The sequence below is a fragment of the Pelecanus crispus genome, chromosome 1, assembly GCF_030463565.1.
Source record: "Pelecanus crispus isolate bPelCri1 chromosome 1, bPelCri1.pri, whole genome shotgun sequence".
Taxonomy (NCBI): domain Eukaryota; kingdom Metazoa; phylum Chordata; class Aves; order Pelecaniformes; family Pelecanidae; genus Pelecanus; species Pelecanus crispus.
This window is the reverse complement of record NC_134643.1, coordinates 217,254,354-217,278,360: the sequence shown is the minus strand read 5'-3', so window position 1 is coordinate 217,278,360 and position 24,007 is coordinate 217,254,354. Positions and strand designations below refer to the sequence as shown.

Here is a 24,007-nt window from a genome sequence, read left to right as displayed (position 1 = left end):
AATTAATTATTACTCTACCCTTAATTGGTTTAGTGGTGGACTTGGTAATGTGAGGTTAATGGTTGGACTTGATGATCTTAAAGCTCTTTTGCAACCGAAATGATTCTATGATCCTGTGCCCCTTCTCTAATCGTCCCATGTCCATGGTCCTCTGCACCACATCCCATGCCCCAGTTTTCAAGGCCTCTGCTTGTATCAGGCTCATATTCCTCTGCAATGTGATGCTAGAATCATAAATATGTTTTTCCACACAGAAATACTGCTTGTTACTAGTATCTAGATAAAAAATATGGATATACCATACAACTATAAAAGGAGAAACAACGGTAATAGCCACTTGGTCATGAGAAAACTTGTAACAGCCAAACAAGCTAAAACAAATCTCCAGGAAGGCGAGAAGTTCAGACAATGCCAAGCCTGGCAAGTCCTGAGACTCTGGAGAACTGGAACAAAGCTTGTGCCCTGTTACTAGCTGCGGCAATACTATTTATCGAGTGGTCAGCAGAGACCGGCACTCAGGAAGTACCTGCGGCAGATCCCAAGTTTTTGGAAGAACAATCGTTAAAGGCAGCTACTTATATATAGTTGTACACATACTTAGTATCTAGTCCTGGCAAATCTGAGAAATGGATGAAATGGACCTAGCTTTTCTTTCTACATTTTCAAACCATCCCAGTTCACATAGTTCAGCCTGATTGGACTTCGGTTTTGCAAACATTCTTGTCATCTGCAGCGTTTTAAATGATAATGTGCCCGAGGACTAGATATTTATATAGGATTCAGAGTTACTGCAGGACTCTCAGCACTTGCCTCTCAGGCAGTATTATACTCCATTTTGTACTAAATCAGAATTACCAGAATAGGGAGAAGCCCTGGCAAAATCTGTCTCAAGCTGTCTCACAGCCACTGCTCGTTCCGCAGACAACTATACTTACAATTTCAGTGAAGAATACCTACAATGTACGGAGGGAAAATGAGGACGTACAACACTGCAGATTGCAATGTACCCTTGAAAACTTAAGTTTACTTAAGTACCCCTATGGGACAGTTTAAGGTAAAACATATGTGCATTGTATAATAAAACTGTGAAATGCAAAAACTCATTAAAATGACCCATGCTTTATCTTAAGAATTGTGTACTCAACATTTTGGTGCTGCCACTCAGCCATGTTGAAATTTTTGGCGACTCTTCATTGTACAAGTCCCAGCCATGCTGCAGCCTTCAGGTGATGTGCATCAATATAACAGTCCAATAATAAATGCAATAAACTTAATTGTCTCCCTTCTAAAGTAAAATACTGTTGAGGAGAAGTAACAGCAAAAGAAGAAATGCTGAACAGTGCCACTGTGCTCACATAGCACAAGACAACAAGGTGAACCTTTATAAAGATATGGGAAAAAATTATAAAACACTGTGATTGGAAAAGTTTTGGTGTTTTGGCTCATTCACAGTTGGAGCTGTTGTTTTGTATTAACCTTCAGTCTTAGCATGTTTTCTACGAACTATTTCATTTTTCTATAAACATGTAAAACCCTTCTCTTAAAAATTTATTTTCAACTACATTTTAATATTCTCCATTCATGTTACGAGCTTTATCTTCTTTACAGCTGTTAATTGCACTTGGAAAACATAAGCATCCCATTTAAGTTATAAATCCATTGAAGTAAAAATTTTGTAACAGAAGTGCCAACAGGCTTCCGATCTGCAGAGCTACAATTAAAATAATAATTCTGAACTGAACGCTTTTGTTGTAGGTTTCGTTCATGAGTAGACACTCCAAATGTTAACTGCTTTCACACATGAAGCCAGAAAATTTAAAGTTTGGGTTAATGTTTACGTATAAAACAATATAAATTGATTACAAGGCATTCCCTTAAAAATTAAGTCCCTTGGGGTCTAGAAGCACACAGTATCAACTCTGCCTATGAGTCTGATTTTCAATAAAGGAAGAATAAATTAAGCATATTAGGCTAGAATCACATTAGGTTAGTTTTCTCCCAAGCATCGAATTCAGCAGTAATATTGCAGTATCAATATTTATCATACATTTAAAACACATTTCAGAGAACAAGGTTTCTGGACTAAAAATACTTCATAGATGGTAACAGCTCTGCCTCCAGCTAGCTTTGAATGACTTTTCTTGCAATGCTGCTTTTATTAATATTTAACAAGCAACTAATTTTTTAAATACTTGTTTCCAGTAGGTAATAAAAAATATTTTATTCAAGAAGATGCTTCCTTCTCACACAGAAGCGCACTGGCTGAAAAAAAAAAAAACCCTGCATGCCTTCTGGAAGGCCAGAATCAGTCATCATATAGGTTGATCAATTAAGCTAAAGAAAACCACGCTGATGTATTTCACGTACCTCCAGACCACAGGGACCTGTTCCTGCAGCCCCTTCCCTTTTAGGCTCACAGGACTGACTACGAATGCGTAGTTGACAGTGGTCACATACAGTAGTTCTTCATTCCTGTTCATACCAACATTGTGTCAGGAAAACAGAATGTTCAGAAGTTGAACAGAAAAATGTTGACTTTATGAACACAGGTTAAAATCTGCACTGCCTACAGAGAAGTCTTAAGGACTGTACTCTTTGCCCGCCCATCCTCCTTACTGCTAACATCCTATCTCCCTAACACCTACCCTCCATTCTGCAGACAAACTCAGAGAAACTGAATTTGCTTGACTAAATCATAGAATCATAGAATGCTTTGGGTTGGAAGGGACCTCCAGAGGTCATCTAGCCCAACCCCCCTGCAGTGAGCAGGGACAGCTTTAACCAGATCAGGTTGCTCAGAGCCCCGTCCAACCTCACCTTGAATGTTGCCAGGGATGGGGCCTCCACCACCTCTCTGGGCAACCTGTGCCAGTGCTTCACCGCCCTCATTGTAAAAAACTTCTTTCTAATGTCTAGTCTAAATCTATTCTTCTTTAGTTTAAATCCATTATTCCTTGCCCTGTCACAACAGGCCTTGCTAAAAAGATTCTCCCCATCTTTCCTGTAGGCCCCCTTTAAGTATTGGAAGGTCACAATAAGGTCTCCCCGCAGCCTTCTCTTCTCCAGGCTGAACAATCCCAACTCATTTGGCACAGTAACTGTGCATTAGTTTATAATGTCTGTGACAGTATCTTGGTTATCTTTGTTTAAAACACCTACCCAAACTTTGAGAAAACACAAAGTTTTTATTACCACAGAAAATTTCAGGCCCCAAGAAGTGAATCCTTTTTCCTCTCCATTGTGGGAATGCAGAGATTTTGACAGAGATCTTCTTCCTTTTTCCAAGAAACCAAGAAGACAGAAAAAAAAGCACCAGAGCTATAACATATTCAGCATTCTTAGAAACAGCCCAAACATTGTATTTGAAATTATTCCAGTTCCAGTAAGTTTGTGACAGCTCAAAATTCTTGGACAGAACAATTTCCATGAATCAGACAGGTCCCCATCCAAGCAGCCACACTTCCAGGAGTTTCCAACTGCTGGAAAACTTACCTATCTTGACTGGGCTGTTGTGTTAAAAAGCAACAGGCAAAGAACGCAACCAAGGGGTGGGGAAGAAAAACCCTTTGCCATAGTGTTTCCCTCATCTATAGACTGACCTGTGAAAAACACCCACTTACATTTTATTTTGACAACCGTGTTGCAAATCCAAAAGGAAGTTCTGTCCCATAACAAAAGAAGTAAAAAAAAAAACCAAAAACCAATGCAACCAGCATGTAATAAGAATTTTATTGAATACATTTAGAAAAAAACTAGAGCATGAAGACATGAGATTAATTTCTGCATATAAGTTTTATGAATGTGCAGAATCAAACAACCATGCAAAAAGATATCTCCCCCCTTCAACTGTAATTCAAGACTCTTATAATGGCAAAATTATTACCACCTTAAAACAGTGTTCCAGACACGTAACTTGTTACTTTAAAAAGGATCTCGTTCCTGAACGGAGATAAAAAAATTTTAGTAGCAATAGGGAAAAACCAATGATTAACAGGTACAGTATTTAACCAGTACTCATGCCATGTTTAAAGAATGCAAGCAAAAAATGCCTCGTTCCATAGAATAAGTAGGGTTTTTTTTCAATGCAAAATTCCTAGTCAAACTAGTTCCTAAACTACTGAAATGGTGACTTGATAATGTACATGTTCCAGAGGATCATCCAATGGAAGATTTTTTTTTGTTGAGTTACATCAGTGCCACATAAAACGTAAGTCAGAGTAGCTGAACAGTGCTTAACAGTATATTAACATTAAATTCCAACTCCTCCAAGAAATGTTGCTACAGATACAGTATGTAACGTTAGGTAGGAAAATGGGCTTATACATGAGGGAAAAGATTAAGATTTCTGTCACAAACTTGTATACCCGCAATTTTTCATATTAAAAGGGGATTGTGAAGGAAAAGTTTTATATGCGCTGGGACAGTCAGGTCTGAGACATGCAGTACACTGTCTATGTGTGTAACATGTAAACCTGTACTGAAACACGCTGCAACTTTTAAAAGACTCATTAATTATAAAAATATAGCTAGACTGTTCAAGTTAACCAATTGTTAAGCACAGCACAACTTCTGAAAACATGAAAAAAAGGCTGAATTTAACAGCAGGTATTCCAGTACATACTTGTTTGCAATTTAGTTTCACTATTATTAGACAGGTGAAAGCCTATGGTATCAAAGATCACTTAGGTTAGTTTTCAAATCTTGATTTTGAGGAAGTATTGTGATCGGTTTGGTACACTACAGCTGGTTTCATCTTCTCTCCACATTTACTAATAAAAGTTACAGCCAAACCAATGTCCCATTGAAGTGTCAGGTACCACTATCCACATCACGATGTTATTTCATGAAATACCAGGATCAAACATTGGTGTGTTGAAGCCTGTACTGAGCAACTGCTCAAAACACTCAAATTCAGTAAGTGATACAGCTTTTGCAGCTTGATGATGGATGCAGACATATGGTTATAAAAAGCTGCTACGAATTAATGCAGTTAAACAAGAGGCTTATGGCAGCCTACACCATCTGAAAGTTTATCTTTTTTGAAAAACATCACAGGCTATAGAAAACTAGGCTATTATTTGTAAAACCTACACTGTCTTGCTTGATTAAAGCTGGTTTTTATTTTTGTTTGCTTACTTTTTTAAGCAGGCGAATTTTAAAAGTGGTTTTATTGCCACCGATGAGGAAAGTCATTACAGAACTCGTGAATTATCTTTAGTTCTGTGCTGAAAGTATGCACAACAGAAAAAGAGCAGGAGAAATGAATAAAAAGCAAAAGCAAAACTGAGGACCATGTTTACAGCAGCTTTCTTCTACTTATGGCCGCATTGACTCAGCTACCAGCAGAACGTAGTTTGAAAGAGTACAACAAGTAGTTATGGGGCCCCAAAGCCTGCAGCACTAACAGCAGAAGGTCCATTCATCCACGTTTCTCTCCATTTAGTGTTTAGTATACTAAGGGAGAATGTGGCTTGCTTAAAAACAGAAATTCCGTTTTCCCAAGAAATTCCATTTCCCTTGTAGTTCTTTAAAATAAATTTTACATGATGTAAACCTACTGCATGTGAGGATGCAAATAAATTGAAAATATGTTTAAAAAAAAAAGTGGAAAAGTTAGGGTATTTATATACCCATACGGATAGACACATGTTTGAACTTGCTTGTTAAATAAGAACTTTACCCTGGCATTTAAACACTGCTCATTTTGCTGTCCAAGTTCAGAGTTCTGCATACAAAAACACACATGGCACGCTAGTAGCTACAGCTACCTAGAATTTTTCATCCACTGAAGTGATTGTTCTCAGTACGATACTAGTGAGAGCTCCACTTATTGGTTCAGAATGCATCAGGGAACATCTGTTCAATTTTTAGAGGACCATTTGCAGGCATACATTTTTGTAAGCTTGCACCTTATCACTTCACAGCACCTGACATTTTCAAATTTATTAAAAAGACAAAAAAAAAAGCAGCATTATTAGAATCTTTCAGACAGAACTTAAGCTGGAACTTTTAATAGGGGCCCAAGGCAGTAAGCGACCCCACTCCCTACAAGTCAGTGAGGAAACGGGATCTTGAAATGAAGGTAAAGAAGCACCAAAACAAATTCCATATATCCAGCACTGGTGTTACTTTCTTGGTGTTTGGGGGTGGTTTCTTTGGTAATATATTTCCTACTGCTTTAAGCATAAAGTAGGATTTCAAGTACTGCTAGAGACAGAAGTCTGATCTCAAGTCAAATGACACCTGTTGGAAAACAGTGAGATTCTTAGAAATCTGTATTTAACTTCAGAATGCCTTTACTACGTTCCGTGTTTCTCCTGGCATTATTCCAAGCTGCCAAGGTAGGTAGATGAGCACGCACACACACATTTCAACAGTCCACAGGACTGCTTGTTTACGTATATAAGGTTTGGCACAATAAATAATGGTGTACATTTTGCATGATATATGTGAAAACATTGTTCTTCTTTCAGCTGCAAGCCAAAATTAAGAAACTATTTCAAGCAGAAAGAGAAAGCAACATTACTGCATGTGTTGCTGATTGGATAAAAGCCTCATCCTTAAAACTATCCTGTTTTCAGCCACAAATCTTTACTGATGGAGAACTGACAACAAAAATGAGGTCTCGATTTTTAATTACACTGCTTTGCTTATGCTGTTCAAAAGAAATAATAAGTTTAAAGTGTTTTAATTCAAAGGTACAATTATGATTTGAGACAGACAATTTAAAGCTTGTTGTTTGGTTCTGCTAAGATCTGTCCTGTAGATAAATTTAGTTCTTTGATTACCATCCTCAGAAACAAGACCTATGCATATCTACATGCAAATAATTTTCCTGAGAAACCTACAGTGTGTACTGGCGTCTGCTACTACACATATCCACCTACTCGGGAGAAAAAAAAAAATCATGATTTTGAATGTTGTAGAATAGGACAGAATATACATTCTAAAGACTGTCAAATATATACAGCACCTTGGTAATTTTACAATAGTCTGCTGTTTGCGTATTCTCCACAGTTGAGATGCTAAGTTATTCAGCCAGGTCACTGACCATTCACTTTTATATATAACAAATCAAACACTAAAGGTACAGGAGTAAGAAAATTCCCCTCTTGCCAACTTTTTACTTTAATCTGAACTCCTGCTTTTATACATGAAAGGCAGCAAAAAAGTCAGCAAGTACTGAAATCCTTAGCAAAATACCTTTTATTCCATCCCTCCACAGCCAACAGGTATTGAAACAATCCTTAGTTTCAGAAGACAAAAATGCAAGTCTACAAGTGTTCTTTCATCTTTATGTTTATGTACCTTTTTATTCTAGACCTAGAATGGCATGTTTATGACTTCATAAACTCAGATTTTTGTATCTGTATTACCGTATGCTTCATAACGAACGGTGCTCAATTTAACATGTGCTACCCAGCAGATCCAGTCTAAACTGAACACTTGAAAAATTAACACACATGGTAGACTGAGAACACATCTATTGGCCAGTCAGTGCATGGTAGGTAAGGTTGTAAGCAAAGGGCAATAGCTCTTTTACTCTAAATTCCATGGAGACACTCCAACTAGAATAAATACACTCATGGGAGGAAGAGCAAAAATAGCTGTTACCCTGCAAGCTTACACCCCCATTTACTGTGCATCAAATTTCTTTGTAGAATGGAACATATGATCTAGCATTAAAAAAAAAAATCTATATAAAAGTTAAATATTTGATTACAGTAGCAAGTCACCACTTCATAATGCAAAATAGCTTGTCTTTTGGAATCATTATTGATCTGAATTCTCTTTTTTTTGTTGTGCATTGGATACTGGTAATTCAAGACTTGCCCATAATAGGGGCTCTGCTTTTCTCATAGTAAGCTCAATCTTCGTAGCCGTCATGTTCACGTAACTCCTCTTTACATCAATTACCTAGAACAGAAAACATATTTCACGCTTCAGTTTAAGAAACAGACTGCTAGATATTTGGGAATTAAGTTAGGAAGAGTACCTTATCACTAAATTTCAGTAGATGTTTAGGTAGATGGAGTTCCCTCTGTTACCTGGAAAAGTCAACCCTCTCCCATTCCCAAGCCATAAACATACGCCTGCGTATATATAACATATACATTGGTCTAACACATACATAAGCATGCAATTACATAGCGTCAAGGGTTTCTGTAATACCACTATGACGGTGTTGGGATCTTAGGACAAATCAGGACAGAAAGGACCTCAGAAGGTCACCTTCTGCTCAAAGTGCCATCAGCTATGATGTTATACCTGATCACTTGGGGCATTAGATTCAGATTTAAACGTAGATTACTGAATGACATACAACTGAATTTCTTTCAATAAGCAGAGTAATGAGGAAAACCGAACTGTTTTGAGAGAGAGGAAGCTGAGGGTTTGTGTTTTGTTGTATTTTGGTTCTTTTTTTAAAATAGAAAAATTGTACTTACTCCCCATAATTTCACACTGCGATGAAATTCCTTTTCTCCTTCAAATACAATATGGATATTTAACTTAAGAGGAAAAACAACAGAACATTTTGTCAGGCTAATAAAACATAGACAAGTATGTTTAATAACATTGGAACTCAGATTCTACAGTAAGAAAAGTGATCAAATTGTCCCTCAGACACAGAAGTGAAGATCTATTCTAATAGATTCTGTTACAGTATCATAGTCAACAGTAGCCATATATATACATCCTGGAAGATGTATCATTTTCTTCAAATGTGCGATTAAGACATCACAGAAGCATTTTAACACTTGTTTAGTATTAGTAGCTGTGAAACTGCATACCGTGAAGAATTATATTAAATTACATTAAGCCAAATACAATGAAATTATGAATCTATAATCATTTACACATATGGTGATGCAAATCCATCACACTTGGATTTTAATTGTGGAAGTCAAATTCAAGGTTTTTTTGACATACTATATTGCAGGTTTAAAAAAAAAAAACCAACCCAACACATTGAAGTACAGATTTCCAAACAGAAGAGGAAAAAAAGCTATACGAACTTGAACAAACACAAATGCCAAGAAAAAGCTGTTACTCAAAAAAGATTCTTATGGTATCCTACCTCTCCCTTGCAAATAAAGCAGAAGCCAGATTTACCTAACTTCAAGCTGCTGTAAGAATTAAAAGAAGAATTACATCTTAAAGTAGACACTCACCATTGTGCTATTTGCTTCTACATAGCTCAGATCAGGAACAGAGTTTTTAGCATATACAGAAATAGTCACTTCTCCTCCAGTCTGGTGCCAATCATGCCTGCATGGAACTACTTTCTTTCCCTATATAAGGAAAAAGTTATGAAAAAAAGTCTTAGAATTGCATTCAGGAGTATTTTTACAAGATTATCAGGACAAAAGCCCAGGACTGTTTTAACAGCCAGTAAGCATAGCTAATAAAGGACTATATTGCATGTTCACAGGAGATCGCAAGACTCCACTTACTTTTATTTACTAAGTATTTTAGCTACTGGTCCCTGACAAACATTAGAAGTGAGAAAACCAATGCTTATGACAGAAACTACAGTAAGAAATTGGGACATTATGATTAAAAAAAAAAACAAACCCCAAAACAAACAACAACAAAAAACATTACTTGTTGGATTAACTTCCTTTCCAAGACTACAATTATCCAGCAAGTAGTAGAAAGGAACCAATCAAAGAAAAAGAAAGCCATAACTCCACAGAACTTTTATATTACTGCAAAAAATTACTGAATATTACCCTCTGTTCTCTGATGCAGGAAAAAAAAACAGTTAAAAGACCCAAAATAACAACCAAAAGGTAAAGTCAAAAAACCCGTTAGCTAGAAGCCCATTATCTCAATATAGACACATTTAATATACATGTAGTTTCTTAATATCTTGGTAAATTCTTTACAAGAATACTCCCCTGCTTTAGGCTCACAACATCAGCTTTTTTTTTTTTAATCCCTCATTTCTGCATTTGAAAATACTTCTTAAAAACACACATAAATCTTCAAAGCAAGGAGGAACTCCATGACTTAAAGGAAGTAAAGAACTTGTGAAGCAATTGTTACAGAATGAGGTAACAGAACTACACTTGCTATAATATACCTTGATTTCCTTCTGTTAGATGTTACTGATGTTTGCAGTATCAAACCCATTTTGGTTCAGCAATAGACAATATATTCCTAACAAGAATTTTGTGTTCAGCTGCATCCAACATGTGACCAGCTAATGTTCTTCAGTAAGTGTTCAGCTCCATTATTACATTCTATAATATTCTCTAAGAATCTTTTTAATTCTTGAGTGGAAATATTTTTCGCCTTTTAATTCTGCAATTTGTTCCCAATGTTGCAATGAAGTACCTACAAACTAAACAGATGCTCTCTCTGTACTTGTTACACTGCTAGCCAAACCAAAACACTGAATTAGATTCAGACCAGAAAAATATTCAGACTTGTAAACAGAATCCAAATTAGACAGAAAGAGACCCTTCAATCCCCACCCATGGAACCTCATCGATCTTATCTGCCCTGCCATCCCTACCTAACAACTCAACTACTCTGAATGAAACTGGAAGAACAGTTATTTTACTACAGAACATGTACGGCTGCTCTCTTCACAGTCTTTCGGGGAGGAAAGACTTCTAATAATCCCATTCTAATAACTTTATTCTAAAGAAATATATATGGAATATATTCTATATGGAATACCGTAGACTTTCTTAACTAACAAAGCAGAGAAGACTGCCATTTTTTTTTCTGAATTTGCCAAAGCCACTTTTACTATAAAATAGTGATACCATATGTATCACTAAAAAGAAAGGTTGTACTCTATTACAAATACGTCTCTACCACAGATTATTTCAAACTCCATTTCTCTGTTGCCATGCTGTGCATAATATTCTCCCTATTATTTCAGAGGTAGTGATCTGTAACAGCTTGACTACAGTAATAACTCAATCAAGCTATTAACTACATTTGAGTATTCAAAATTCAGAATGGCCAGCTACAGAATGCAACGTTACTGCTACTTACCGCATCCTTTTTAGTCCACACATGTGTTCCTGTTGTGCAGCCTTCCTGAGCTAAAAATGTATTGAAGTCAGATGTTTTTCTTTTACAACAGCTCCAATACTTCATCCTTGAAAGTTCACAAAGTAATTAACAAACAACATTTAGGACTCTGTTTAGTGTGAGTACTTAAGATCTTTCCTTTATGCAGTATTATTGTTAATTTAGTATGCCCTCTTCAAGAATTGTCATTTTTGACTGAAGAAGAAATACAGAATGAAAACAAGGCAACATCTACAAAGCAAGCAGGTAGACTAATTAAAAAAACTGAAGTTAACTGAATACTAACCCTTCATGGAATATAGGTACACCAGAATGGTATATACATACTTCCTCTGTGCTGTGTGGTCCTTCGTATGTCTAGTAAAACAAAGCATTTAAAGTGTATTACTGTTACAGGATGTGGACCAAAGGAAAAAACAGAACAAAACAAAACACAACCCACAAGAGAAACATTGAACAAAGTACTACAAAGCTTTTGAGTAATTAATCTAAATCTAATGGCTTGCCCTGGCTTTTCAAAATAACCATTCAACCTTCATTTACAAAAGGTTCCCCGGGACTCCTCCTCGCAAGCTATACTGTGTATTAGTTCAATGGAGTACATCATCTATGCTCCTAAAAGTCACTTCAGATCCTCAGAGATATCTATCTTTAAAAATACTCTGAATATTCAAAGAAAACAGATACTTAACTGAAAAATAAATTAATCATTCATAACAACATGGATTCTCAAAAGGAAGTAAATTAAGCAATATATAACTCTGCTACTGAATATTGTATCAGTTCTTCCTAACACAAACAAAAGACTGCTATAAGTTCTTCTCCACCAGTTTCAGTAGAAAATGCAAGATCTGTCAGATGTCCAGTGAAATACCTATTTAAATTCTACTGTCCTGTTCTGTACAACACAAGGGTGTCAATGCAAAAAATTTTCAGTTCAAATGACCATGTAATATGAAGACTAGTTTTGGTCCTTGAAGTGTTAAAACATTTTCTTTGTGGACTCTTCTGGCAGGAAGCATTAATTGATAAGATCTGCAGATGCTTCTGACCTATACCCAGATTATCAAGAGCAATTCAAATGTTATCAGTAAGCCACGTCTCACCAATATTATCTTTAACATTTTAAGTAGAAACACGTCAGTATCATGGGTTTGGCAAGCTTACTAATTAGAAGATATATTATATATTAGAGCGTGTTATCAGATGTGCAGTCGTTAAGCCTGATGGACTTTGTGCATTTCCACATCAATCTGTAGCACCCAAAAAGACACCCAGGAAAGGAAAACAAAACTGCACACATAATAGTTTAGTGGCTGGGTTTAAGAGTGGAACTGAACCACTTACTTTTGAACAGCCTGCATTTTTACATGCCGTCCCAATCTTGATTTCATCACTGTCTTCCTCTGTAAAGAGAATCATATTATAGAAAATAGCAACTGAATTGTACAACGTACTAAATATTTTGCTTTTATTGAGAATTAAAACGAGCTAAGCAGTAGATTAGGAAAAAAACTCTCAAGCTGTCTATTTACTGTCTGACACTGAAGTCTGCCAGAAAGGTACAAAAAACCAGAAATTAGGCAAACATTCGAGAAGCTGTATTACCTATGCATCATATTCTAGGTTCTATACTTTTACACTGTTTTAAGTCGGGTTAAAAAAAATAAAAGAAAAAAAATCGATGAGGACGATAATTACAGTCATAGGAGAAGAGAACAATCACTCATCTTGTTTGGTTTTATAATAGTAAGAATGTAAAAGGCTGCTGTCTATAAATACATCGAAGGAAAGAATTTGGATACCAAGTAGAAAGAAGAGCTAAATGACAGTTTTGGCACAAGAACAAGAGAGCATAAAGTAGCCGCAAATGTAGGTTGAAATTAGAAAGTGTTTCTTAAGGAGCAGTGTAGTTCTGGAACCAAATTCCAAATAAACTGTGGGAAGAAAAAAAAAAAGAGGAAGAACAGATGAGGGAGAACCAACTAGACTTCAGAGGTATTTCATCAGTTCATAAAAGGCTTTATATGGCATTGTGTTTACAATAACACAGGAGTTTACTGCTTGGGAAACTCTTTCAGTCATATATTCAGAAATGGATGTTCCCATCTTGTCCATTCTACCCAGGAAATGTCACAAAATAGGCAGTTCAAATAATTCTAATGGGAACATACTGCTCCTAACACCCAAGTCTCCACACTATTCACATTTAAACTTTGATTATCATTCCCTAGACTGGAAGGTATTTCCCAGATTATTAAGAACAAGAACATAATGACATGAAATAATTATTTCAGAAACAACAACTAAAAAAAAAAAAAAAAAAGCATTTCATTTATTTGTATGACAATTAGAATCATCTACCTACTTAACCTCCCTATATCCTTACCTTTTTTCTCTTCGTTTTCTGATGAGAGTTTCAGTTTATCTAGTGCTTGCTTCAAGGAAGCTGACACTTTCAGCTGCAAATTTGTCATTGGCTCATCTGGGCTAAAAAAAATGGCCATGTATTCATGTCAGCTTTATGAAAAACAACTTACAAAAGACAACAAAATAGTAACTTTAAAGTTTGCTATAGGGCTCTGCCTTTCCAATCTCCCTTATGACAACAAACAAACAAACTAGATTTGTAAGTGCCATTTCTTACTGTTTATGGAAAACCAAATTAGAAATTTAGAAGGCAGTCTTGGACTTCAACAGGAAATCCTAAATACAACAATAAAAGTAAATCAGAGAAATTAAGGAATCTAAATACAAGCACCCTAAAATTATTTTTTTATGAGTTTAAAACACTAAACACAATTGCTAGTGGCATTCTATGCTATGAGGCTTTAGACTGCAATTTTTGTTTCCTGTGAAGCTAAATGCTGAGAGATCCAGCAGTACCTTGTCCTAACCAGAATTCTTTTATCTTATTTTGAAGCTTAAGATAACACCATCATTGCTACCAAACACAAGGTCTTTTAAGTTAATTTGGGAACTTTTGCACTACATGAAATGTGTAACACTGAATAACCAAACGAGCTTTAACTTGGCCAACTGACCACAAATCTGGCAAAACGTAGTTTCGTATACTTTACCTTGGCCTTTTAATTGTTTCCAATGGTTTTGGTGCCTGAATTATGTGTTCTTGAAATCTGGGTTTCAGTTCAGCTAGCTCCTTTCGTTCAGAGGTAGTTTTGACTTCTGGTTTAACAGGCTCAGGAGGTTTCTCACTGTTATGGGGACCCTTTGTACAGCCCTATTATGGAAAGCATATGTTTATATATATGCAGTGTAGTTTGTGTGCACAATTAAAAATTATCAAAAACCGCAAACTTCTTCAGCCCTATCTTCTCCTTTAAACCCACTCTAAACATTGGCTGCAAAGGAAATCCTACAACTAAAGTGGAAAATATCTTCATTTGGATGTACGTTAAAGAAAAATGCATACTTTACGTAATCAAGCAAAGTAACAAAAATATTGACATTCCTTAATTGTTAACAAGCGTCTAAATAGGTTTTGATAGAACTAATTGTAACCACTGAAGCTTGAAAATGAGACTTGACTTCAACATTATATCAAGAAAAATAGCGCATGCAAGATCAAGACAGTTATAACAAAAGTATGCAAACTTTAAATGTGTAAGCACATGTACCATTTAATATTTATTGTTGTCATTTGACAAGTATAAAAATTGTAAATAATCATGAGTACGTACCACAATGCTTAAGAAGTCAGAAAAGTCTGTTGTTCTTCTCTTACAACATGACCAACCCTATAAACATTTGGAATAAAAACAAAACAAGCATGACTACCTTACTTGGCAACAACTTATAAAAAGCAGAAGACTAATTATATTCCTTTACAAGATGCGGCACATCATGATCAGAGATTATTTTCTTCCCTTCTTTGGACAGTATTGTCATCACGTGCATTTTTAAAAGCCAGAAAACCTTTTTACAGCTGCCATTTCTAGTTCACTCATGCTGCCTTAATCAGGTTGGTCGTGACACAGTATTTCCATGACAAGTTAGGTGCCAACTCGGTATGACAGAAAACAGAAATGTTACTTTATCTCATAAAGTAACACGTAAACAAAACAAACAAACACTATACCTGAGACTAGGCTCACCTGTGGCATATCATCCTTTCCTAAAAGGATGAGGATTTTTATTTTCCTTGAGCACTAATCAAGTCTTTCAACTGCTTATTTCCCACCACAAAGCTGGAGATCTGCCTTGCATAGCCATCTACCCAACTACATCAATCAAGAGCACTTTTTATTATATAAACCAGCAATCCAGTTTTAGAGAAAATTACCTTTCATTGTGAATAATGTATCTTACAACTCGAAGAACCTTATTAAAGGCAATAGTTTGACTAATAAATGCACCACTGCTTTGAGAGTTTAAGCAGTGTGACACAATGGGTTTTAGGTAGGTGGTTCTAAAATATCCTCAAAATATGAAGTATTTCCACAGTCAAGGAGTCAAAAGGTTCACCCTGTCCACTTAGATTATCTAGAATTCACAGCAGGAAGAAAACTGCCCATACAAAATTATGATAACTTTTTAATTAGGCCAAGAGATAGGATAAGGAGAGGAGGGAAAGTAGTACTAGTTTTAAAAAAGGTGTGTACATAAGAGAAAGAGGGAGTAAACACAATCTTTTGAGCCAACTGTCTAACTTCTGTCTTTACAATTAGGTAGAAGTTTTAGGTACTGTGTTATGAGTACAACTATAATTTTGTACAAAACAAATTGCCATAGGCTAAGTAACTGTATCGTATTTGATCTAACAGCATCCATCCTAATTTGCGAGTGGCACACCGTGGCCAATTCCGGAGTCATGTACTGCAATATGTGCAACAGCTCACAGAAAACATGCTACCCAGCACATGCACACAAGCCTCCATGAGCCCAAAAGACACCACATTATGGGACAGGGATGAGATGCGCTGCCAGTAGAAGCAGCTCCTAAATACCAAGACAAAATGCTTGCCCCAAAGCTCAGTTACATAGCAGTTGGATGTCTTGAGAAAGGTCACTTTGGCTACACCTGTATTAATACAGTAAACTGCTTCAGGCTCCATTTCTGGACACCAGATTTCTGGCCATACACTATTAAATAGTTAGAATGATTTCCACTACTGTTTCAGCAATCGTGTCTCAGATAATTCCCTATAGGCACTTTAGGTGCATCCAGTAGATGCTGAAGCAGGAACACAGTTTAATATAATGAATACGGGCTATGCAGTTGGCCTAAGCACTGGAGACCAGTCACAGGTATATTTAACTCACTACTGAAGATGTAGCCCAAGAATCCTGGACAGCTGCATCAGTGACATGGGTGATCAGTCCCACCTTAATCAACATACTTATTCGTCAGATTAACAGAACACAATTATTTTTTATAGTAGGCAAATGTCACATACACATTAGTTCACTAGCCACGTAAGACTACAAGCAGCTGGCCTGAATTCCAAGCAGGTTAATTAACTGAAAGAGTATGACACCTCTCAATGCCCCTAAGACCTATTCAGAGGACCTAATTAAACTGTTGAGACACTTAAAGTCAATCAATAGGAAGTATGTGTCATACAGACTTGCATGGCATTTAGACAGTATGAATACAGTTTTTAATTTCTTCTTCAGGTTTGAGTTAAGTGTGCTTCTCTAATTTCATGGGGTTACTCAAACATGACAGACTGGACATCAGTTTCTGTAACTGAAAGATTTGGAATTAAAAAGGAAAACAAGCGTACTGTTTTATATATATGGGAAAAAAGGTAAGACTCAGAAAGCATACTTACTTTGAGAGCATCATGAAAGACTGGCACACCTGGATGATATGTGCATGAATCTAGAAGAAAATGACTATTATTAATATTCAGGCATACCAATAATCCTTATCCATCTGATCACAAACCCAGCAAAAATTTCACACTTGCAATTCAGGTATGTGATGAGCTGTCCCACTTCCCCAGCTGCACATAATTATGAAGGAAAATACAGACTCCACAGAACAAGCTTTCTGAGTGCATATATTAATATATAATTAATATATAATTAAGATATTTTCTTCTGTATTATACAACACAAACCAGAAAGCAGGCATGTAAGATAAACTTCTACTCCATACGGAGAAAGTGAATTTTCTATGGACCATCCCTTGCCTTCATCAATAGAATCACAGAATCATAGAATGCTTTGTGTTGGAAGGGACCTTTAGAGGTCATCTAGCCCAACCCCCCTGCAGGGAGCAGGGACAGCTTTAACCAGATCAGGGTGCTCAGAGCCCCGTCCAACCTCACCTTGAATGTTGCCAGGGATGGGGCCTCTACCACCTCTCTGGGCAACCTGTGCCAGTGCTTCACCACCCTCATTGTAAAAAACTTCTTTCTTATGTCTAGTCTAAATCTATTCTTCTTTAGTTTAAATCCGTTATTCCTTGCCCTGTCACAACAGGCCTTGTTAAAAAGATTCTCCCCATCCTTCCTGTAGGCCCCCTTTAAGTATTGGAAGGTCACAATAAGGTCTCCTCGCAGCCTTCTCTTCTCCAGGCTGAACAACCCCAACTCTCTCAGTCATTAACTCTCTTAGTCATTAATGATAATTCGGCAAAGTAAAAAAGGTGGCCCTATGGCCACCCGACAGACATTAAATACTGGTTTACAGCATCGAATACACCTATTTGCACCTGATTAAGGCTTTCTATCTAGAAGCACTCCGTTAAAAATTTTCTTAACACAAACCTTGAGTTCATTATTTCATCCATGATAATTAGCTTGTTCTTTTTCACTGTTTGTGGTATCCTAGGTCACTTAAGGACCTGAACCCAAAGGCCAGTCTTCCACATACACAACGCAGACATGTCAATACTATTAATTATTAATAGGTTCTGTGCAAACCCTACACTGAAACATGACTTCCATTAACTGAACTGTTTCTATTCACAGATGTTGATAAACACTACAGCTTTTTATGTAGCAACTGTTCCTTATTTACTTAACAGATGTATTTTTTCCAAGTGTAATATTATAATTGCTCTGATTATATAACTTCTCTTTGACATATACTGCATGGATATTTTAATGACCTGACTCTAAAAGCAATGATAGCTCTCTAACTATCTTTTAGCCTTTAAAGCAAAATCTTTGTTGTTGTCAGAAACAGCTAAAATTAAAAGTGACACAGTAACAACTATCAGTAACAATTTTTATAAGCATCTGTAAAAGAGTGAAAAATAGCACAATTCACATAGTAAGAGGCAAAAGAGAAAATTGATAACTTTATTAGTAATCTGCCTACAGATATTAAACAGGCTTAAAGATAAATAACTTTGTTGTTTTCCTTTTTTATAAATGTGCAGATTTTAAAGAAATCTTGCTTTGTATCTTTTTTTTTAGTTTTATATTCAGTGCCTAAGTCTAAGGCACTAATACATGTAAACAGCACAGGAAAATAAAAAAATAACGTGATTATTTTGTATAAAGAGCCCAGGACTTCACTGCTAAATCAAATGAAAGTAAAAATAGAGGTTATTCTTTCCCAAAAGTATGAAAGTACGTCATCATAAGCATCACGGTAGTAAAACTAAGCTCTGTGTGCAGCAAAGATTATTTCTGAATCAGAAGACGTAGATTAATATTTCTAATCCCTCACAAGCATGTGGTTTTAAATGAGAGAGGTACTGTTAGTCAGCGCAACATTTTTAGAGACCAAAACCATCTTATGATCCGTTAACTCAGGGACAACTATCCTCCAGCTCACAAGGCAGACACAGACAAGTGTCTGTCCATCTGGCCAAGTCCAACCCTTTCTCCTTGCTTCCTGAAGCCCCCTCTGCAGGACATACATCACGGAGCAAATGACAGCCCACTCTCTGGTGCCATCTCATGAGGGCCATGCACGTTCCACAACAGAAAATGCTGAGACAAGGAGTTCTGCAGTACCTCAAGAAGAGGCAGTGGGACTTACCCACTAAGCAGTCTGACCATTCTGCATACCAGCGGACAGCAAAACATCCCTCATTTTCACTCCTACTGAGCCCAACAACATTTACATCCACAAAAATATCCCATCTCAGACTAGGTGGGGAAAATCAGGAACTTAGCACACATCCATAGTTACCTGAGCAGTTAAAAGCATGTCTATTTCTGATTTGTCAGGGCTCAACTTCCAGCCTGTGGTTGCTATTCGACATTTTTCACTGAAAAAAAATCAAGTCACCTCTCCACAGCCTTTAATACCTTTCCTTAACCAGGACAAACTTAAGGTTTTTCAAAACAAGGCATTTTCTCTCACCTTCAGATCATTTTTGGAGATGCAAGTATCACAAATCTTCAGGTTGTTCGGTAGGTTCTTTTTTTTATGCTGATTTCATACCCAAACCAATCCCACTCTCACAATGCACACACTGCTGTCTGCTGTTACCTTAATGCTACATCCTTGCTTATTCATTGAAGCACTTTTTTGGTCTCTTTGTTAAAAGTCAAAGTAGAAAATGGTACAGGTCATCCAAACTTGAGAGGTATTTACAATGGAATCATGTTGAAGTCCTGAGGATGAAATGAGACATCTGTCTATGTACAACTTGCAAACTGACCTGCTAGCCTGTGGAAACACTCCAATACTTTGCAAGCTATGCTTTACAGCCCCAAAGCAATGGAAGGTCATTAAACCTGATGAACTTCATTCAGCACCTTGGGGAAGCTGATGCCTTCAAGTGATAGCTGAAGCTAGGAAGCTAATTCCACTGAACTTCTCACAGTGTTGGAAGAAAACATAGAAAACAGGACAAACATGGTATGGCAAGAGCTTATAAATAGTTCACAGAGAAAAGAAAGCTCAGCCTGAGAAACAGAAAGCCATGGGGAAGACAGAGGATCAGAGGGTGCACTTTATAGGAACAGAGTTTGAACTGTGGTGACCAGCCAAAGTTAAAGAAAGCTGACTTTGGGCACACAGACTCAAAATATCTTGGCTGTCATTTCTTGCAACTCCAACTCTCGCTCACACAACCTCAGAAATACGTAAAATAACTTCTCATCAGGTCTGTGACCACATGTATCCTCCAGGTGCAACATCACTAAGTTTGATCTAAGGAAAAAGGGTACAAACAAGCATGAAAAAGCACGTGCTTCTGTTCTGGAAACCAACCAAATTAAGCCACATTAACAAAGATCCAAATTATAGCCTAAACCAAAAAATGTAGTACAGTGGCGAAATTGAGACAAACACATAAAACATACACACTTTCCACCCATTTGTGCACACCACCTTTGCAACTGGCATCAAGCAGCACTGCTTTCACACCTAAACCAAAGTGTGCATGTATTACCTCATACCACTGTTTTAGCAGCAAAATTTAACCTGGCCTTGAAACGGGTTAGACATGGTCATATGGTCATTCACAGGTTTAAAAAAAAAAAAAAAAATTAAAAATCTACTACTGCTTTTGAAGTTACGTTCTACCTTCTATATCAGATGCTGTACAAGCCTTAAACAGTATGGATTAACTTGTAGCTAACATATAAAATGCATGTGAAATTTGTACCTTGCCAGGCATACCACGGATGAATTCATAACTGCGCACTCAGTCACAACTGTGTAGACATACCTTTAATGCTTTCCCTCAGGCTGTTTTTTTTCTGCCTCTCTTTAAGAGGCATACAGTCCTTCATGTCAGCCAGTTGCCACTTGCTCTAGTTTGGAAACAATTAGAGTTTCTACAGAAAATACATGCATATATTATTTCAGCCATCTGGTTCTAAAGAGAAGATTAATGGCCTTTTACATCAATCATCACTGTGGGAATATCTATACTGCAGGCTGAACGTAGACAAAAAACCTAAAAGATCCAATACTACTTTAAGGCCAACAGGCCTTATTTTCTACCTATTTTCATTTAAGAAGATTTCCTATTAATATATTGATCCTGAGCTTAACTATTAGATTATGTCAATGCAGAATGTCTTATTAAAGGGATAATAAATATTTTGGTGTTTAACACATGCACTAGCCTTAATCTCCACAATGTTTTAAAAGTAAATCCAAACACAGTTCTGAAACACAAACAAATATTTGAACTTGACAGCCATACACAGCTAAATACGGATTTAGATGCCTAAGTAGTAATCATCCCATTGACCTTGGTGAAGTTTAGGGATGCTGAAAGTTATAATCACTCTACTTCTGCTGAAAATGGCAAACATGTTTTTCTGAAGTGGTCCATGCATAACTACATTTACCTTTAGAACTGCTTAGTCTAGGACACATTAATTCCAGTAAGTGTTCCAGCCATTTACCAAAGCAAACTTCATCTCAAGAAGTTTCTCAATCCAAGCATCACACAATTAGCATAGAGCCATGCCAACCAGATCGAGTCTACTCCAACTTTGATCATGAACACAGGAACACATGGTAAATAACTGTTATTTTAATAACAAATACAGGTTATGAAGGCCCAATGAGAATTTTTAATATAAACACCTCGATCTGCTTTGTCTTTTGGGGCAAAAGGGTGCGGGGGGGTACTGGTGGAAGCGATCACTAAATGGAAGCATTCCACAACTATGCCTGCTTTTTCTGTTACTAACATTAATGAGCCTTACTGAAAATTCTGCCCCTCTTTGGAAATACTTAGCTCAGAAAAACAAACACACTTTATGCCACGGTTCTTAATCACAGAATATGCACATGCTAGAACATGTTAGCCTACCTCTGATCTTGCAGGTCACTAAAAATTAAGCTAATGCAAAGAGGCCATTCTAGAAATTCAGCCAACAGTGTTACGTTACAAACCAGTTGAGGGCAAGCCTGCTGAAAACTCAGATCACTCTTTTGCAGCCTCCGTGGAGTTATGAAACCTAAAATGATAGCGCTTTGAAAATGTTTCACCAGGCACTGGATCCCCTGTATGCATAGGGGAAGCACTGCCAAGAGCTCACAGCAAAGCAGACATACCATATCATAAGATCCATTTAATTACCTGCTGGCAAGTCCACAGACTACAATTAAAAAAAAAAAAAGTAGTTGATAACTGCTGTGTCTGCAACACCCACAGAGACCCTCAGCAGAAAAACGTCTGCTGCTCAAGGCCTCCAGCTTCTGTCTTTAGAATATATCACCGTAATGTACAGAACTGCTTCTTATTGCCTCTTTTGCCTCATACTGCTGTGAACAGTTTTATTATTATAAAAGAACCTTAGAGCCAGGCTCACCGCCAGCCCTATGCTTCTGCATTGAAGGGAGAACTTCCATCCCGGGCAGGTTTCGCTGTCCAGCCGCCGCCGAGCCCGTAACGGAGCAACCTGCAGCATCGTGGAAATGGGCTTAAGCTGCGCCAGGGGAGGTTTAGACTGGAAATTAGGAAAAATTTCTTTACGGAAAGGGTGGTCAGGCATTGGAACAGGCTGCCCAGAGAGGTGGTGGAGTCACCATCCCTGGAGGCGTTTAAAAAACGGGTAGATGTGGCACTTCGGGATATGGTTTAGTCTGGTCTACCCTTGATTAGTCTAGAGTGGGCTTGGTAGTGTAGGTTAATGGTTGGACTGGATGATCTTAAAGGTCTTTTCCAACCTAGATGATTCTATGATTCTATGATCGTTTTACCACACCGGGCCACCCCTCCGACGCCTCAAGTGACAGAAAGCCCTCCCTCGCGTTTCCCCGGGGAGAAGCGAGCCGGGACCGGCACCGCGCAGTCCCAGGCAGGCGAAGGCGGGCGGGCCGGACACACCGCCGCCGGCCAGGCCTCTCCCTGCCGCTCGGTGCTGGCCGTCCCCGGCGGCCCGGGTGACCGCTCCGCACCGCGACGTGGCCCCAGCAGCCGGGGAGGGCACGGAGCCTGGCGGGCACGGCGGGCGCCTCAGACCCCCCCGAGAGGCTCTCCTTCACAGCCCCCAGACCGAAAGCCGGGACGGGGGGGCAATGCGGCAGGCACCCCGCGCCCGCCTTGCCCCTCCGCCGCCTTTCCCCGCCGCTCTCACCCTCCGTGTTGGTTTCGGGGTCGAAGCGCTGGCCGCAGCCCCGGTTGTAGCAGAGCAACGACATGGCGGCGGCGCGGCCGGCGGCCCTTCCTGCCCCACCGCTCGGGAGAGCGGGGCCCGGCGCAGCGGCAGGCGGAAGCCGGGCAGCGCCGGGGGGCGGGCGGCTCCCTCGGCGGAAAGAGCCGGCCGCAGCCTTCCGGAATCTTCACGAAGCTTCGGGGGAAGGGGAGAGCGGGCGGCCGCCACCGCGCAGGCGCCGCCGCCCGGCGCGGGCGCCGTTGCCGGAGCGAGGGCAGGAAGAGGAGGAAGGCGCCGGGCGGGCGGGCGCATGCGCACGGGGAGGGGCTGGGGCGGGAGCGCGGCGCGCGTGCGCAGTGCGGCGGGGCGGGGCGGGGCGGGGCGGGCGGTGCCGTCCCCGGGCGACTCCGCCGCCTCCCCGCCCGCGGCAGCGCTGGCGCAGGGGCGGCGCGGCCATGGCGAGGCCTTCGCCTGCGGCGGGAGGCGGCGGCGGATCGCTGCCGGCCCGGGGCCGTGCTCCCCGTCCCCAGGGCCCTGTGGCGCAGGGCCGGCCTCCTCAGGGCCCCGCCGGGCGGCTGTGGCCGCGGGCCGCTGAGGGTGGGTGGGTGGGCGGGCAGGGCCTGCCCGAGGTGGGCTGTGGGAGCGGCGCCCAGGGCCGCGCTCCTCCCCGGCCGCAGTCACCAGGAGCCGGCGAGCGCCTCCGCCTGCGACCGGAGCTGTTGCTGGGCTGGGGGGGGGGGGCGGGGGGGGACGCTCGGCTCAGTGGCGAGGTTTTAATTTTCGTTGAGAGTGTAGGTTGTGTAAGTCACTTCAAAAATACTTGGCTGCATAAAAAAGACTGCATAAAAAAAGTTAGGAAACTATGAATGCTTACTTCCTAAATGTCTTAAGATACATGTGAGTTTAATCTAAAAAAAATACTTTTGTTTATGTGTTAAAGGATTGTCTCATTTGCACAGAAA

The 24,007-nt window shown here is 39.1% G+C and overlaps 1 protein-coding gene across 4 annotated transcripts; it reads right to left on the bottom strand.

Annotated features, from left to right (window-relative positions):
* Window positions 1-6,897: 6,897 nt before the first annotated feature.
* CHORDC1 (cysteine and histidine rich domain containing 1) lies at window positions 6,898-23,091 on the bottom strand. Of its 4 annotated transcripts, none has more exons than XM_075707448.1 (12): window positions 23,028-23,042; window positions 20,657-22,046; window positions 16,848-16,897; window positions 14,754-14,810; window positions 14,133-14,293; window positions 13,442-13,542; window positions 12,400-12,458; window positions 11,339-11,409; window positions 11,014-11,119; window positions 9,174-9,293; window positions 8,448-8,510; window positions 6,898-7,917 (listed from the first exon to the last, which is right to left on the bottom strand). In XM_075707448.1, the coding sequence occupies exons 2-12, from the start codon at window positions 20,718-20,720 to the stop codon at window positions 7,774-7,776; spliced, it is 996 nt and encodes a 331-aa protein (XP_075563563.1). In that variant the 5' UTR covers window positions 20,721-22,046; window positions 23,028-23,042; the 3' UTR covers window positions 6,898-7,773. The 4 variants fall into 4 exon arrangements, with proteins under 4 accessions (XP_075563563.1, XP_075563574.1, XP_075563555.1 ...); XM_075707459.1 differs by lacking the exon at window positions 23,028-23,042 and having other exon boundaries at window positions 20,657-20,765; window positions 21,288-22,339; XM_075707440.1 differs by lacking the exon at window positions 20,657-22,046 and having other exon boundaries at window positions 23,028-23,091.
* Window positions 23,092-24,007: the final 916 nt, after the last annotated feature.

Coding starts and splice junctions, on each gene's coding strand:
- CHORDC1 (XM_075707440.1), bottom strand. CDS start 23,091: ATGTCGTTGCTCTGCTACAACCGGGGCTGCGGCCAGCGCTTCGACCCC. Junction 14,811..16,847: donor TCTTTCATGATGCTCTCAAA/GTAAGTATGCTT, acceptor AAATGTTTATAG/GGTTGGTCATGTTGTAAGAG. Junction 11,120..11,338: donor GTACCTATATTCCATGAAGG/GTTAGTATTCAG, acceptor TGAACTTTCAAG/GATGAAGTATTGGAGCTGTT.